The sequence below is a fragment of the Haliaeetus albicilla genome, chromosome 17 (assembly GCF_947461875.1).
Source record: "Haliaeetus albicilla chromosome 17, bHalAlb1.1, whole genome shotgun sequence".
Classification (NCBI taxonomy): Eukaryota; Metazoa; Chordata; class Aves; order Accipitriformes; family Accipitridae; genus Haliaeetus; species Haliaeetus albicilla.
In genome coordinates this window covers 6,974,701-6,991,495 of record NC_091499.1, presented here as the reverse complement: position 1 = coordinate 6,991,495, position 16,795 = coordinate 6,974,701, and the positions used below count along the sequence as shown (strand labels likewise).

General features: G+C 36.8%; 1 protein-coding gene across 3 annotated transcripts in view; it reads right to left on the bottom strand.

Annotated features, from left to right (window-relative positions):
• The window catches only part of SENP6 (SUMO specific peptidase 6), an 83,983-nt gene that overhangs the window by 9,589 nt on the left and 57,599 nt on the right, over positions 1-16,795 (bottom strand). For all 3 annotated transcript variants that reach the window (XM_069804696.1, XM_069804697.1, XM_069804698.1), the window contains 8 exons: positions 14,749-14,928; positions 11,481-11,707; positions 10,763-10,869; positions 10,559-10,675; positions 9,575-9,697; positions 9,228-9,320; positions 3,915-4,348; positions 619-722 (listed from right to left, as the gene is read on the bottom strand). In XM_069804696.1, coding sequence (XP_069660797.1) covers positions 619-722; positions 3,915-4,348; positions 9,228-9,320; positions 9,575-9,697; positions 10,559-10,675; positions 10,763-10,869; positions 11,481-11,707; positions 14,749-14,928 — 1,385 coding nt within the window. The remainder of the gene's footprint in view (positions 1-618; positions 723-3,914; positions 4,349-9,227; positions 9,321-9,574; positions 9,698-10,558; positions 10,676-10,762; positions 10,870-11,480; positions 11,708-14,748; positions 14,929-16,795) is intronic.

Genomic DNA, 16,795 nt, shown 5'->3' with positions numbered 1-16,795 from the left:
CTCACACTGAACTTACAGTGTAGAAGCAACAGGGCTACGGAACAATGCCCTCGCATCCAGTTGTGAATCAGTAAAGGACATTTTAACGATCAGTCTTTCCACAGCTCTAAAATCTAAACGTCTTCCAATTTGAACAAGAACACAACTTGATTATAAATCCATGTTGTTCAAATTTGATTAGGAGAAGCACCAGTGAAACAAACCAGCAGAGTAGCACCTCCCTATAAATGCCTCCAGGAAACGCAGCTGAAAGAAGAGTAACTTGTTCTTGGGTCTGGTAGATAAACAACTGGCGTAGGGGAGATGAAAAATAGAAATGTGCTGACTTTCCACTAAAATCGTTATGTAATATTGTCACTATGCAAAAGACTCAGAAAATGAAATGCAGGATCAGTACAGCAGTTTCCTATTACACAGTTTAATGAACGAATGTACAATCCTCTCCAGTCAGGTGATTTGCAAATTTCTGTAGGTAACCAGTGCTTTGGATTTGACACTTGTAAAGATAACTAGCTTTAGACAATGCACATTTACAATGTGTATACAGCTTTTAAGCGACCCATTCAAAGTATAACACAACAGTTTGTATTTCCCAAATAAAATTGCTTAATTCTTTACCTGGTTATCTTGGTCTTCAGAAAAATCTATAAGCTCATCTTCATTTAGTTTACTGCCATCAGCTGAGTCTTCACTATAGTTTAGCCTGATTTTGTGCAATCCATCTGTATCAATCACAGATAGTAGTATATTTAAACATCAAATACTATGTCATCTTTGAAGACCAAACTAATTTTAAATGCCTCAGATTTGCTCAGGATTGCTCACAATAACTGTGATACAGCTGATATATTTTATTCACGCATACAAACAAAAGTGAAAAGTTTCTTCTAAGTAACACAGCAGAAACTGTTCCTTATTCTGTAAAACACCTAAGAAAATTCTAGAGACCTAGACTAAAACCCACCATGAAATTACCCTGTAGTTCCATGAAGCCTTTACAACAGTATAAATTGGTACTGCTACCAAAAGGGGCAGTCTCCTATGGTCCATAATATAACCACTTATTCCCATCCCTAGCTGGTTCCTTCCATGACACCAAATACATCCAAACATAGTGGACCAGACTGAGAAAGTCAGCCACAAGCTTAATGTTTTTTAACCTGAATCAGTTCCTTGATCAGATTCGCTGTGCAGTTATATGAAGACTGGTGCTGGTAAAAGGGAAAAGGCAGTTTGGGAACACGCTGTTAGGGAAGGTAGAATGCATGATCAGCTCTCCTGGGAGCAGCTGCTTAGAAATGTTTGTGAAACTTCACTGTTTGCTACATAGAAAGAGTATCTATAAATTCACTCCCTAGCCCCTCCACATATTTAGTCACTTGACAAACAGCATCTGAAGAAATAAAGAATAATGAACATTATAGCTATACCTGTGAAAGAAGCAGATACAGACAGCTACAGGCTCACTAGTCTTCCTATACTACCATGCAACACTTCAGATTTTGAGGGGAAAACTAACACACTATATGGGAGCAAGTGAAAAATGAATAACTCATGCCAGCAAAACCTAAAATCTTCATAAGCAAACTTCTCCTAGAAGGCTATACAATATATCTAAACAATCACAAAAATAGAAGTGTTGGTTATGGCATCACTGGAGGACGTATTACTTAAAGAAAACTAGGATTTCTATAAAAACAGTAAATAGGGCAATGAACTAGCTAATGGAAAAAGCAGAGAAGACCTGCATCTGAGAATACTTCAACAGAGAAGTTGAAGTTAACACTTTGGAAGGAGGTTATCGGTGGCGTTCCACAGGGACAAACTTGGGAATTAGTCTTAGTCAGTATCTTTGAAAAGACCTTAGCAGAAGAAGTAGGCCATATACTAATGTGACTTATTGCTGACAGATTCCTAAAAAATAAAAATTGGTATCGAGAAGAATCAGATCTCATACAAGAACTGAGCAATAAAAAGGGGATTAGTTAAGTAATAAACAAAAATAGATATATATTTCAGATGATTTCTTCATAATTATTTAGGTATCAACTCCTACTGATTTACAAGTCCAACACCAGGATTTAGTTTGAGATCAATCAAATTGATCAAATCAATTATCCCATCCCTGGCAGTGTTCAAGGCCAGGTTGGACGGGGCTTTGAGCAACCTGGTCTAGTGGAAGGTGTCCCTGCCCATGGCAGGGGGTTGGAACTAGATGATCTTGACGTTCCCTTCCAACCCAAACCATTCTACGGTTCTATGATTATATGATCAAGACATCTAAGTGTAGGCTCCTATGTATTGTAGGCATCTAGGGTCTCACAATGTTAAGTGGAGACCATAAACAGAGCAGGGAGCTACTCACCTGAATGGCTACCCTACGTCTGCTTTAGTGTGAGAAGAGGAAGTCTCTTGGTTTCATTGACTATACTATCAAAGGGGCACTTTTGAGATATCCTAGGATATCCAGGACATACATATGGATTTGGCAGAGTCAAGAGTCAAGAACCACACCCTTCTGGAGCAACAGCTGAAACCTGGGCAGAAAACCCAAGGCCTACATCCCCATCTTCCATCTAGTTGAAATGGAAGTTTAGATATACAGCACAGCTAATTTAGCTGCCTAAACCTGTGCTTAATGTCAATCTCAAATTCAATCTCACACTTAAACCAGGACTGTGACCCCTAAGAATGTCTGCATCATCTGCAATAGCTGAGCAAGAGAGTCTGAGTGTTTTAGCCAGCAACAGAATGACCATCAGCCACCAATACAGTGCAGCCATAAAAAAGAGAAATGTAATCCTAGCAAAAATGTCAAAAAGCATGTTCCAACTAATTACAGACAAGTAACAGTAGCAGCATCCATGACACGGGAGACCATACCACACAGCAGCAATATCATAAACAGTAACAATCACAAATAAAATGAAAAAATAAATTCAAACAAGAGCAGATCTTCACACACCCCTAACCCTGCACCAAGACCTTCCAGGAGAAGTGACAATGTTATCACAAATGAATAAATTTAGATTAGAAAGTAGGAGAGTGTTTATACCCACAAAGATATTAAAGTTGTAATAGCCTGCAGTATGCAGGTTATCGAGCATATGCTCAATAATCTTTCCAGATCTTGTACTGTAAGCTATGCAATTACTTACTGTGTAAATTAAGTCAATAAGAATACTATCGGTGACTAAAGTAAAAATTTCTGTGTGACTAGATGTTTTGTATTCTATGCCTCAAAGGGATCCAAACCTTACAACTCGCAGAGAAAACAATCTTTTCCCAATTCCTTCATCTGCCTTTAAAAGTATATCAGCTCCTTTGTTCACTTTGGTACAAACGCTGTTCCAGACCACTGAAATCAGCTTCCACAGCAGCGATGCATGGAGGAAGCCTCTCTAAATGCAACGTGAAGTCATGTGACAGATTTTTTTTTTTTAATTATTTTCATCTTTTTTACATACCTTCTATCAGGACATCAAAGAACTTAATGGTGTTGAAGCAAAACCTTAAATGCTAGAAGACACTGCAACTCAGGTTACTCATACAATCTTAATTCAGTTCCCCCATGCACATACATTATGAGGATCCATGGTCAAATACTATCCTTTCCTTAACAATTACAGTCTTAAGTGATGCAAAGTGATATCTACAGAATGATTTTGTGTGAAAAATTAATCTGATTTAGGAAGACACTGTTTTATCTCCAGCCCTTTGCCATGAGAGTTCTGTCAACAGCCACAAAAAACATTTTATACGCAATGGCTATAGATTACTTGTATTGCAAGTACTCAGACTTCAGCCACATACTAAACTTTCAAAGTATGAAGTTCACACAAGTGCAAAAGTAGGAACAGGTATGAGGTCTCCAGACTTTTCATTAAAATGTGCATATTTTTACAATTACATACCCATAGATTGGCTAGCAGTTGTGAATTCACCCTGTATACCATTTTCGTCCGGAGTCCTATGGTCTAGTTTATGGCATGCTGATTCCACAGTGTTAGGTTCTTCCACATCACTGTCTATTTGATTTAGTTTTTTGAAAGCACTTTTTCCCCTACAAGGACTTCTTCTGCAACATGAAGACTCACTGTCCTCTGTTTCAGTGTTTGGGTCAATTAAAGCTGTATTATACTTTTTGGTCAATGTCTTCTTTGCTGTGGACTTGGAAGGCGAGTTTTGTGCATCTGACTCATTTGGCAAAGGAGATGGTGTGTTGCTCTCTCCATCTGAAGAGGAGGATTTTATCTGTGTTGTAGCATTTTCATGATAGTGGGGATTTGGTTCATATTTGGGTTTTTCTAAACCAGGAAAACAGATGACAGCCAAAAACCAGTGGGCACTGCAAAGGAAAAAAATACATTAAAAACTCGCAATTACATTAATGCTCACAGTTAAACATGAAGTTGGTAAAAACTAAACAAAACACTGAGTGTACGTGCACGCACACAAAAAACTAAATCCTGTCCCCCATAGTTATCAAAGATATATTGTAATAGCTGTTCACTCTTCTGAGCAGGTTTTAGTCAAGCCTTCACAGTCTTCTCTAAACGTAAGATCACTCCATGCAAGTAGTCACCGACAAATTCATTAATATGATGCTATTAGTTGAAAACAGGTGCTGTCTAAAAGTTTGCTCGTACTTTATACGTTCTTTTCCTTCTTTGAATTAAAGCTTATTTCTTTTTTAACATTTTCTTTATCACTGCATGAATTAGGGATTGTAGAGTTCATGTTTTAAGGCTGTATAGAGTTTTCTAGTAGTTCAGCACTAGCAACACAAGTAATCAGATCTAATGGTATAGCTGAATTGCCCATATTCTTCCACCTATGAGATCTTCCAATTGTATATGACGTGTCACATTTTTAAAGAAATCTTGTCAACAATGAATTAAAAAAGGGGAGAAAATAGTGTTTTTAATGCCATCACCATGACTCTGTTGTCCTCCTCACCATTCACAGAACTGACATTCTAACCCTTTCAGGATCAAAAATAGTTACATCCTCCAACATAAGATAGGAGGTAAGTTTTGCCCCAGTTTCCTCCTTATCTCCTTGCCTCTTTGGACTTCACTGGCTTGCCACTCAATCAGAAATGGAGCAACAGCAAATTCAGGCATTGAGGCATTGCAAGTAGGTATCGACTGACCCGATTTAGAATTTTTCTGAAGGTTCTCTGATTCCCTACAGCAAATAACAAAACAGAACCTAGCTTTGTATTATGCAAATGAAGCCACATTTCAATATGTTTTAGAAAAAATAAACAGCAGTAGCTAAAAATGCATATCTAACTGACATACTAAAAAAATAATTAGATGATTATGAAGCCTAAATTCCATTGAAACTCAGTGGCAGTTACAGTAAATGGCCTTTGAAAGCAGCATGTGAAGTATGGAGGCGTTTTGTCTTGAACAATTCACCACAAGTAGTAAATGAATACATCAAGTATTGCCAAACCCTGGAATTTGTGTGTGCTCTATTAATATAGGCTTTATGTACCAATTATGTAAATAGACTAGCAAATTAACCTGGATCTAAAAAGAAGACAGCCTGTTACTTTTAAAAGAACAACCTATTTCCATTGGAGACTTGAACAAAAAGGACTGGACTGCCAAAGGACACTGATGCAGTCATGGTTAAATCAGCCATATTGTTCTGAAGTTAATTCTCCCCTAGATTCATCCTGCCCACCTCCAGTTACTGCAGTTTGACAACTTTTTAGATGATGAGCCCAGATTCCCTAAGCTAGTGGTTATGGGAGAGTCTGGAAAGACTTTCTGGAAGTAGATACTGAAGTCCAGCAACTCCAGAGCAATCACTTCTAGAATGTACTCTTAAACCAGCTGCCAGAAAAAACACCTGTGTCCTAAAAGAAAAGAAAGCATCATTCTAGGCAGCATAGGAGAAGCATTATCAGGAGCAACCATTAGCAGCATTCTTATAACACAAGAGAAGCTCTCAAGTTTTCTCAAATCCTAGAATAAGTTGTTTCACATACCACTTAATTCAAGACACAAAGAAGCAAAAGAAACTCTGAGATTCGTTCTCAACCAGACTAGTTTTGCCACAGATTAAGGTTTGAGACCTTTTATAAATAGTAATGAATGCAGATCTTCCACTGGAACGAAAGAAACTCTTCCATACCTTTGATCCACTATTGTAAAACATAGAAAAAGTTCTGTTTACAAGGACTTGTTACCAGCATCAAACCAGGTGGCAAATTCCTGAAAAATACCTGCAGCGCTGCAATGCATCAAGCTGCAAACACTGGGAGAGTCTAGACAAGTCAAGGCTGTATGTGAGTTCTATGATCATAATCTATGAAGACAAGGAATAAAGTGATGGAAGAGAAGTGGGTGATGAAAGCCTACTACACTATATTAGGTTGCACATACAGATGTCCAGGCAAAGACATGTTGAAAACATTCTGAAAACCAGGTTCTCCAAAAACCACATAGAATGGCATGTACTTTGCTCTCTACACCACAGGCATTAACTGGTTGTCTCTCCTTACCACTGATTCCTTGTACTCCTAGTGTTTTCACTCATCCCTTTAAGTTATGAGGCAATGCCCCGATATAAAAAAAACCAAACAGTCCTATTAACAGACAAAGTCCAGGGGCTGTATATTTCATAACACATTATATACACAGCTACAGAATGTTACCTGAAGCTGTAACTTACACAAACAGGATCTATACTGTATTTGCTAACCAGATCAGAAATCCTTCAGGTTAGTATTTTGCCATTAAAAAACAAAAATCGGCACTGATACTTATGGCCCTTTTTGTCAGCAGTCCTGGTTCAGTATCAGAGAAGCTAAGAAGCACCGGAAGTGGTACTGAAGTTAATGAAAATAAAACAGGATTTATATGTCAATTCAACATAAAGCCAAGAGCCATATATTGAAGTAAGAGAGATACTTGAAATAAAGTAACCAGCAAAACCTCAAAACCCTTTCTGACTGAAAAAGTAAGTTAAGACGACTCCAGTTGTCTGCTCTTGACCCACTTTGAAACACAAGAATATATGGAAAAGAGCAGTCAAAAAGTCACCTGGTAAAACCTGCTATTCTTCTGTGTCATGGCAATATAAGGAAGAAAGAGGCCTAGAAGCCTTCATACTTGCCAGTTTTTGTGTTCTTCCCCAGGTAGCTCCCCAGTCTCCTCTCTGTCCTGCGATACTAATTACTCATCATAATGGGAGTATTTCATTGTCAAGTCACTGATTATTTCCTAAATATGTTAGCATCTCCCCCCAGAAAGTTCAGCTTTTTGTTCCTCAAAACTGAATGCTGCGATTTGGGGGATGGGGGAAGTGACATGTTTAAGAGGAGACAGAATAACAAGGTGCATCCAAGAAAAATACTAGCAGCTAATAACGATAAATTAAAAAGAAATATGGAAGATCTGATTTATGCTTTCTTTGCCAGAAAGCAGGTCAAAAACAACAATAAAAACCAAACTCGCTCCCCCCGCCAAACCGCCACTTTCTTTCTCATCTCCCTGGATACTTGTTTTTTTTCTGCTTTGCAATGTTCTTACTGTACATACCAAGAAACTACTTTTGCAAACGCACGTCCTACTATCACCACTTACCAGGTTTCAGTTCACAGTGAAGGACAGTTCGAAAAAGTGTGAACGGGATCATTTCCAGATGAAAGATGCAGACCAAAAGTACACTTTTCATGCTGTAATCACTACTGCATGAGTCCATGAGTCCATGAGACCAAGCTAGTCCAAAGCAAAATCCCCAACCCATACATGGCGTGAACATTATGCCTTCAGTACAAACTGTTCTGTTCTGCAAATTCACTTCTACTGAGATGCACTACTTCCTAAGGTAGACATTGCTTTAGTTGCTTAACACTAAATGAAAAAGAGAGTGAAAACCACTATGTGGTAAAGTTACTAGCAATATAACTAATTCTTGCAAAACCACAGAACTATTTCTTTTCATTTTCAGGTGACTTCTAAGTCACACTGTCTGGCATTTGCAGCATGATCAGTCTCATTTATCTTATGCATAACCAATGTGGATGTGTGAATGACACAAGAGGATGGTGGGAAGAAAACTATATTAACAAGCTCTAAGGCAACTCAAATTTGAGCGACAGACACTTCAAAGTTCTGGTATTTAAAGCTTCAGGGGAGAACCATGGCAAGGATGAAGTCTGCAGTGGACAGAAAGAATATCTTACACACAAGTAACTTTCATCACCTAAGGACTGACTATCTTCCCATGGCTGTACACAGGTCATAGCATCTCAAATTCTGACCTCAGTGCTTATGAGCAGCTTTCTCAGGGATTTACTTAGGACTTTATAACAAAGACAGATATATGGTCAGTTACCTCCTAAGTGCCTCTCTACAGCTAGCCTCAGAATTCAGCTGGGGAGGAGGTGGGAAAAGAGAAGATTCAGAAATTCTCCTCCCACTGCACAATGGCACGGTATCTGGATAAATTTATTTGAAGAGCTTTTAATTAAAAAACCACCCTATTCTTTGAATTTTCAAAAGATCAGTTAGGTATGCATATGGTAAGTCAGTTAAAATTCTCCTGTCTCTCCGTCCTTCATTTATGTTTTTATAGTATATTTTTGAAATGCAGTAGTTCAACTTTCCTAAATATTTTGGCTTAAAGACTGCTTAGAGTCTTTTTGTGAAATGTAGAACTGTGTTTGTGACAACTTGCTCTGATCTTAAGGAAAGCAAGCATTATTAAAAGTGTTTAACAACCATTAGAATGCTAACAGTCTGCTTCCTGACCCAAGAAAAATATCAGGACAAAAGGATATAAAGAAAAAGAATAAAGCTCCCAATACAGGGCAGTAGAGACCTTCAATTCCATTTTCTTCTGATATAGGTTTATTGTAACTAAAGGATGATCTCATCTATACCAAAGAGATCTCATTAGCAGAAAAAGTCAGGACTAAGAGAGGTAAATCCAAAAGTTATCAATAGCTTAGAAGAAGGAACTCCAAAACCCAGGTAAAACCCAGAAAAAGTGCTCAACAAAGTTCATTTTTGCTCAGTCTTTATATTGTCCAATACTTATACAACAACAGTGCACTTAAAGATCTTACATTACTATTTTATCACCTGGAAAAAGATGTTTGTTCTCTTAAAGTTCAATTCACACTGTAATATAACTTTCAATTTTAGAATTATGAATTTTAAGCCTTTACCATGTAAATGTAATAAAAAGGTATGTTTACTTACGCTTCATTAAGGGGAACAAAAATGAAATCTTTATCAAAAATGTCAACATGCCGTGTCCATGTTTTTACTCGCCCGTGTCGTTTTTGTTGTATTCTGCAAGTAGAAACCAACATGTGACTTGTAGGGTGGCTTGTTTTAATTGAAAGACTACTTTGAGATATTTTCACCTTAACAGTTTCTTAAGATTTTTCAAGGCATATTCTATGTTTATTATAGGTCTGCATGCTTCCTAGAATTCTGTTGGTATTGTAATATTGCCTGTAAGGATTTTGCCTCTGCAAAGCATCTGTTCATATAGCCATCACTGTACTTAGCTCTTAGTAAAACTGATTTATCAATAGACTTACGAAAGGTTTGAAGTTTCATGAATATTTCTTCTTTCTCTTTGATTAAGGCGTTTATAAAAGAATGAACTGAACACGTGTATTCTATCAGCATCCTCTTTTTTCAGTTTTTCAAGTACCAAATACCTAATTAGTTTAAAAAAAAAAAAAAAAAAAGAAGAAAAAATTAATGGAGGTGTTAACTCAAAGTATTCATCACCAGAATAAAAAGGACTGCCAACAGTGCTACCTCCCCAGCAAATCGTTGCAGCCTCTCACAAAATAGCTATAAGAATATTAGTGGTAACTAACAACAGATACTCATTAATGCAATTTCTGTGTCAATATTTCAAGGTATTAAGTACTCTGCTCAATCAACAAGTTGTTCTGCTGCTGTTGTATTTATTTTTATATCATGACAGAAAAACAAATTTTCAATGAGTTTGTTACGACCTACCTAGGAAAGCCCTGTATTTTGTGACTGAGCCAGTAAATCTCCAAACACTCCCAGAGTGATGCACTAATTTTCTTTTCACCTCTGAAATATTTTAATAGGCTGAAAATTATACACATGCACCTTATGTGTAGCATAAACACAGCAGCATGTAACAATTTAATACATTCCTAACATCTGTAGCGTCAGTGACACCAAAAAATTAATTTATGTATTATGTTAATCAAAACGAATTAAATTCCAGGGAACACAAATACTCTGGAAAAAAACAACTGAACTTAAAAATGCCTTTTTTTTTTCCTTGCCATTAAAATTCCTCTTCAGATGCTAAGAAATTTTAAAGAACCTTTTTTCCAAGTGAGAACAACATCACTGTCAAGCAGGATAGAGGAGGAACCAAAATTTCTTGCAAAAATACAAAACAACTTTTAAAATTAGTACTATGCATAGTTGGAGATCAAGTGTTATCAACTGACCTATGAATTTTTTTATGTCAGAACTTTCCAAGTTTCACACTAAAAGATAACTAAAAACTGATTTGAAATAAAACTTACTTTAAATAAAAATCAATAATAACATCATTTAAAAATTCTCCTTCATTTAGGCAATGGAGGTCTTCATTGGTCACAGATATACCACCTTTAGCTGGAGGAGGTGGATAAACTATCAACCTGAAAAGAAAAATACATTCAATAATAAATATGAAATGCCAAAAAAACCCTCAGAAAATTGGTACAGGGCAAAGATAAATATCTTACTTTTCTATAGGACCAATAAATACTGTATGAGGTTCTCCAATTTCTTCATCATCATCAAAATATGGTAACTGTTTATTTCGCTGCTGCATTTTGGACTCAGGAGCAACCTTACAAGAATAAAGTCAATATTAATTTGCATAGTGTGCTCAAATTTGCCAAGAAGGTAATAAAGCTTTGTGAAGTGCAGCTGTTTAACACCCATTGCTTTTGAGAAGGACTTCAAGTTGTTTTTTTACCTTTCCTAGTTCATTTATTACACTTAGGTCTGTACTCCTTTCTTGCAGAGCCACAAAACTTTCAAATTCTTTTAAGAGGTAGTTTAGTTTAAAGAAAGCATTAATTAAATTTAGGTACAACACTGCAACTTAATTTCTGGTTTGAAATATTATAATTTTACCAGGAGATGAATTTGGAAACAATTATGTTGTTTAATTATAGTACAAACTTCTTGTCCCTTAGTAGTTTTTAAATGACAACATTACTTGTGGACCATTGTACAACCTTACAATCAAACTAAACACACTAAGAAGTATTGTGAAAGCACAGACTATTTCCCATAGTTTCATAACCCACCATGGACCAGTCTTAGAATCCTCATATAAAAGCCAGCAGAAGTTGTTGGGATTTTTTTTTTTGTCTAGTGACTAGCACACTATCTTCAGTGTATTTGTAACCCAAATAATATAATGAATTTGTTCTAAACCAAAAACATAATTACATTTTTTATTTTGTTTTCTCTGTGAGATGGACTTCCTTTGGAATTGTCTTCCAAGCACTTAGTAAATGCAACAAGCCTGCCGTTGGCTTCTTCAAAGGAAATTTTCACAAAGAAGTCAGAAATATTATTTCTAATACCAATGTCAGTAATTATTTTTTCAAATATTGAGTTTGCATGAGGATCAAGACCAGTTTCAAAAATCAAAATGATGTACTGTTCTTCTTGACCTATGAAAAAGCAGAGAGAAAATCATTCATTTAGAAACAAAATAAGATATGTCACAATTATAAACAGATTTCAAAGAATTGTGGGCCAACACATGTACACACTGCTGACAATACATACAAACAGTAATACAAATGTATGCAGATAGACTGAAGGAGTAACTACCAAACCCTTCTACCTACATTTGCAAAAAAGAGTGCATTCAACTTCTGCCTTAATCTGGAAATGTTAATTATTAGACCTGATACATTTTTAGAAAATACTGAATGCAAAGCTAAAACATATTTTGAAATAACAGCTTCTCTGTTTACTGACGGTAAGACTCTGTAATTAATACTTTCTCTTTTTCTTATTACAGTTCCTATCCTATTGTTTCAGTACATAATTTCCTCTCTATAAAGGGAAACACCATGCCCTCATTTCTCCTATGTCAACAGTAAGAAGTCTAGGGCAGCTCTCTCAAAAATCAATGAAGATACACATTCATCTGTGGAAATTTTTTAGGAAAGGAGAACTGTATTAAGAATGTAGATGGGTTTTTGTGGTCTCAATGTTTATTATAAAAATGGCTTTCATCTACTTAACTCCTTCAACATCTACATGTTATTTTATTTTAAACTATTTCAGCCTGGTTTTCTCCTACTTTCAAACAGATGTGATTGCAAAAGGCAAAGAAAAAAAAAAAGAGAGAACTAAGATAACGTATACCAAATTAAACAAGAAACAGTACATGAGACCCCATGATTCAGGTAGATTCACAGTCTGTCCTCATCCTAGAAGACTATACTATAAAACATTATTGCTTTTTGAAAATCTTACATATTAAAGCCACTACAGCACATAAGCCCAGAGGTCCCCAGGCTTTAGCTAGAACAGTCTATAAGAATCACTTTTACATGGATATACAGCACTGACACCTACATGTCAGCTCTTTCAGGCAACAGAGATTCTCAGAAACAGTGACAGGTTGAAAAAAAATACTACTTTAACTTGGGGTAGCTAGCAAGTAGGATACAAAACTTAAACCACTGCTTAGAAACTAAACTGAATAGACTACTGAGGGGAAAAAAAAGTACATTTTTGAGACAACTAAAGTGGATACAAACTGTATATCACATATTAGAAGCACAAAGTTCTAACAAAACTACTCAGTGATTCTAGGCACGTGTTGTTGGGTAGGTAAGTACAAAAACCTGTAATGTCAATTTCACAAAAGAAATAGTTATTCTTCTCTGATCAGATTTCTGTTACCATAGAAACAGAAATCTCTTAAGGATCTCCAATCCACTAGCAACCAGTTTCATTTCTAAAAAGTATGCATCTGAACAAGGAAAGGAATTTAAAATGTCACAATAATCAAAATCTTCATCTCCTTACACAGGCAAAGGGATCTCACCACCTAGAAGAGTGAAGCTCTGCGTTCAGGTTCTGTAACATAAACAAAAAACAAACCTCTCCGCCCCTGGTGAACATTCTGCAAACAGAATACAATCAGGCACTCTCTCATACTTAACTCTTGCTAGCCCTAATAAATCTTGTCTTTCTTTTGGTACAGTGGCTTAGCTTCAATAGCTCAGCCTACACCCTTACCAGAAGTTAGAGAATGTGAGTTGGATCAATCAGCTATTGTATAAATAACACCCACTCACATCATCTGAAAAATAAAAAAGCAGTAAGTTGCACTAAGAGGAATTATTTAGGCAGTCAGACAGAGGAATAGGATTCAGGCTGCAAATCCCAGTCTCACATAGCTGGCTAACTCAGAGCTGCAGAGACCTGTTTTTCTGTAGGAGAAGGAGAGTTTCAGACACATGCGTAACCATTTCCTTTTGGTTATTCTTAACTTGGCATGCTAACTGTTGTGAAAAATAATTCTTCAGCAGCATATCTCCCAATTCACTGCACACAGAACTTAGGTGTCTAACTGGAATTTGGGTGTTCCTATTTTGGGAACTAGTCATCTACACACAATTACTTACACAGCTACGGATTCAGGCTTAAAGTAATTTCATTGCTCACAAAGCAAATAGCAATCGTGTTATCACAAAGTACTCACAAGTATCAAGTACAATAAAGCAGCTGGGTGTAAAACTAGCTCAGCGCCACTGCTTCAGAGGGAAAAGCTGGGGGGAGAAAGGCTGAGAGACATGGAAAGGGAAGGATTTCTTACCCAGACAACTCAGGAAGCTTTTTCTTTTTTCACTTGTGAACACCTGTGTTCACCTGGGGTCTAAGGCCTGCTCACAGGATTGTCTCTAGTTCCCTTGCACGCTCTCCAATTACTTTTGTAATTATATACTCCTTACAGCTCATACTTTTTACAGGAGGTGGATGAAGTTGTTATAACAGTACTACATGTTGGAAGCACACAATTCTGAGATTGTTGAAAGCATTCTTCCTCCATTTGAATGCATCATATATCTATGAAGCTGAGTACAAGTATAAATAACCACATAATTTAACCTAAAGAAAAGCCTGTTTACAGGGAAGAGGACTCTATGCTAATTTAAAAAATAGTGTGTATATTAAGATGCTAGACCCTTGAAGAAAACTATGTTGAAATTAAACAATTTTAAGATACATGAAGATAATCCATGTCTTTTCCAAGCAGAAATTTGTCTACATCACAACATCACTACAAGCCTATGGGAAAAAAACCCAAGCCAACGCGCACAAGTTTCTACTGAAACTAAGGACTGTAAGCAGAACAGCACAGAAAGCAGAATTAAGTATACCAAAAGCTGTCATATAAATGTAAAGGCCCATATACAAAAGCTAAACAAACCAACTTGCTTTCATTCAGTACAAATATTAGTAAAAACAGTTATACTAAACTGACTAAATGTTGTAACTGGACAAACAGAAGACTACAGTTTTGCCAAGATGTTCTGACCTGTACTCCTCATCAACCTGGGAGTGTGATAGTGTCTGGAAAAACACCCCAGCCAATGATGCCAGTTTGAGTCTTTAGTGCACTCAGTCACGATCCAAAACATTAAAACACAATTTAAAGTGAATAGTAGACTAAAATTGTTTTACTTACTGTCTCCTTTACATTCGTACCAGACGTTATCTTTACTCATTTTCAGCTGGTCTCTCAGGCTGCTACAGGTTGATGGTACTGTTTGTAGGAAAACTACTGGTAATTTTCGGACACTGCACCATTCACATTTGGTAAGTTCTGAAGTTTTCAAGTTAATCTCTCGGATATCGCTTTCTGATTCTAGGAGAAAACAATGTCATATTAAATTACAGAAAAAAATGCATAGGTTTCCTTTACAATTTCCCCTTCGATTTTAACAAAAGATCAGTATGTGCTCATTAACTTCCTTAAAAGTTTTTAAAAGTTTGAAATTAACTCATATCCAGGAAGTGATGTCTGTTAATATCTTAAAAGATGAACTGCACTCCACTGTCACCTGTCAGGAAAGTAATCAGAAACAAACTGTTTTCTTCTTACCAACTTTAATCTAGTTTCTATTCCACAGAAAATCCACCCTTTCCAGTGATTTAAATTTGCAACTATTGCTATAACCCATTTTACAACAGGTTTGTAGAACTTTCTTTGTAGATTTATCTTTGACCAAGTTCCTTTATGAAAATTAACTTTAAAATGAAGAGGAGAATGAACACATGCAGAGAAACGATCTGATAACCTGAGAAAAATAAGGTACTGCTCTCAATTTACTAGCAAAGAGAAATGTCAGCAACATGGTAAATTTTTAACACTGTATCTGATGCTGCTGATGCCAATGTTCAGTACTTTACAGGTTTTACTGAATTACAAAAATGGAGGGAAAAAAGGTGTGAAATCACAGTTTTTTGAATTTGTTGAAAAGACCCAAAAGTTCAATGCCAGTAATTATTTCTAGACCAGAAAAATGGTTAATGGTAGTCACTCAAAACTTTTGTTAGTGACAGCTTCCACACATACTTGATGGCAGCCTACACCACAAAAACTATATCCCCTTATGTAGGGGACAAAACATAGACAGAATAGAGGGAGAAATGATGCCAAAATAAAGTCCTTCTAATAAATAAAAATCAATGCAACAACTCTGTCTCCTCCTTTCCCTGTAAAAGGAAGGAGACACTGCAGGGAACTCCTAAAAACACTAAGGCTTTTCTTAAGTTAAATTCTAGTAAATATTTCATGATCAGACAGATGGTGAGTAAAAATCAGTAAAACGGTTACCACCTAAAGAGTTTAATTTGCATCACCCTGAACAAAACTGCAGAAAAAAGAAAAAAAAAGACATCAAATACATACCATTACTTTCTACCTTAGCAGTATTAGTGGTTCTTATTATTAGTGGAGGGAGTGCTTCCCCTCTCCACCCGCACCACCCTTCTCTTGGCATTTAGCAATGTCCAGCAGCCACCCTCTACGTCCTCCCTTCTTGTTGGCAACTGAATTCACACCCCTGTGCATGCCAGAAAGGGAGTCTGCTCCTTGTAAAGACAAGGCAAACAGTTACCCAAAGCAAAGTATCCACTGGCCGCAGACTGGAAGTAGTGGCCACCTACCACAGCTTCTGTGGAGCAAAGCAGGTCTCTTTTCCTTCTAAACCTCCAGTAGCCCTGTCCCACTAGCTGGGGAAGAAGCAGCCCAGTTCTGAGTCAGGCTGCAACAACAACGTGCTTCCTTCAAGCCGACTGGGCAGCATTTACTGGCCAGAACAGTAGTTTGCCATCTCATCAGGAAAAGAGTAGCAGAAATATGCTACATGGATCTAACTAGTCCGTCTCCTTGCACTGATTCTCCTTTATCTCCCTGGCAACTTACAAAGGAGAAAATTAAGCTAGTGACTAAATGAAGATTTATAGATGACTCCTAGAGTCTTCTCTCCTTTTTGTTTAAAGCAAACAAAATAGCTTTCCAAGGGTAGGCTGTAATACCTAAGGCTCTATAGCAATACCTCTGTTTTCTCCTTCCTAAATGAAAACACTTTCCTTAATTCATTTTACCTAACTTCCCACTTTCAGAGGCAGACAGTAGTAACAACAATCCCAACTTAAAACCGGATTCAACTGATTTAACTGGGGCATACAGGTCCTTCTAATGGTGTCTAGATAGGAGGTCCTTGCCA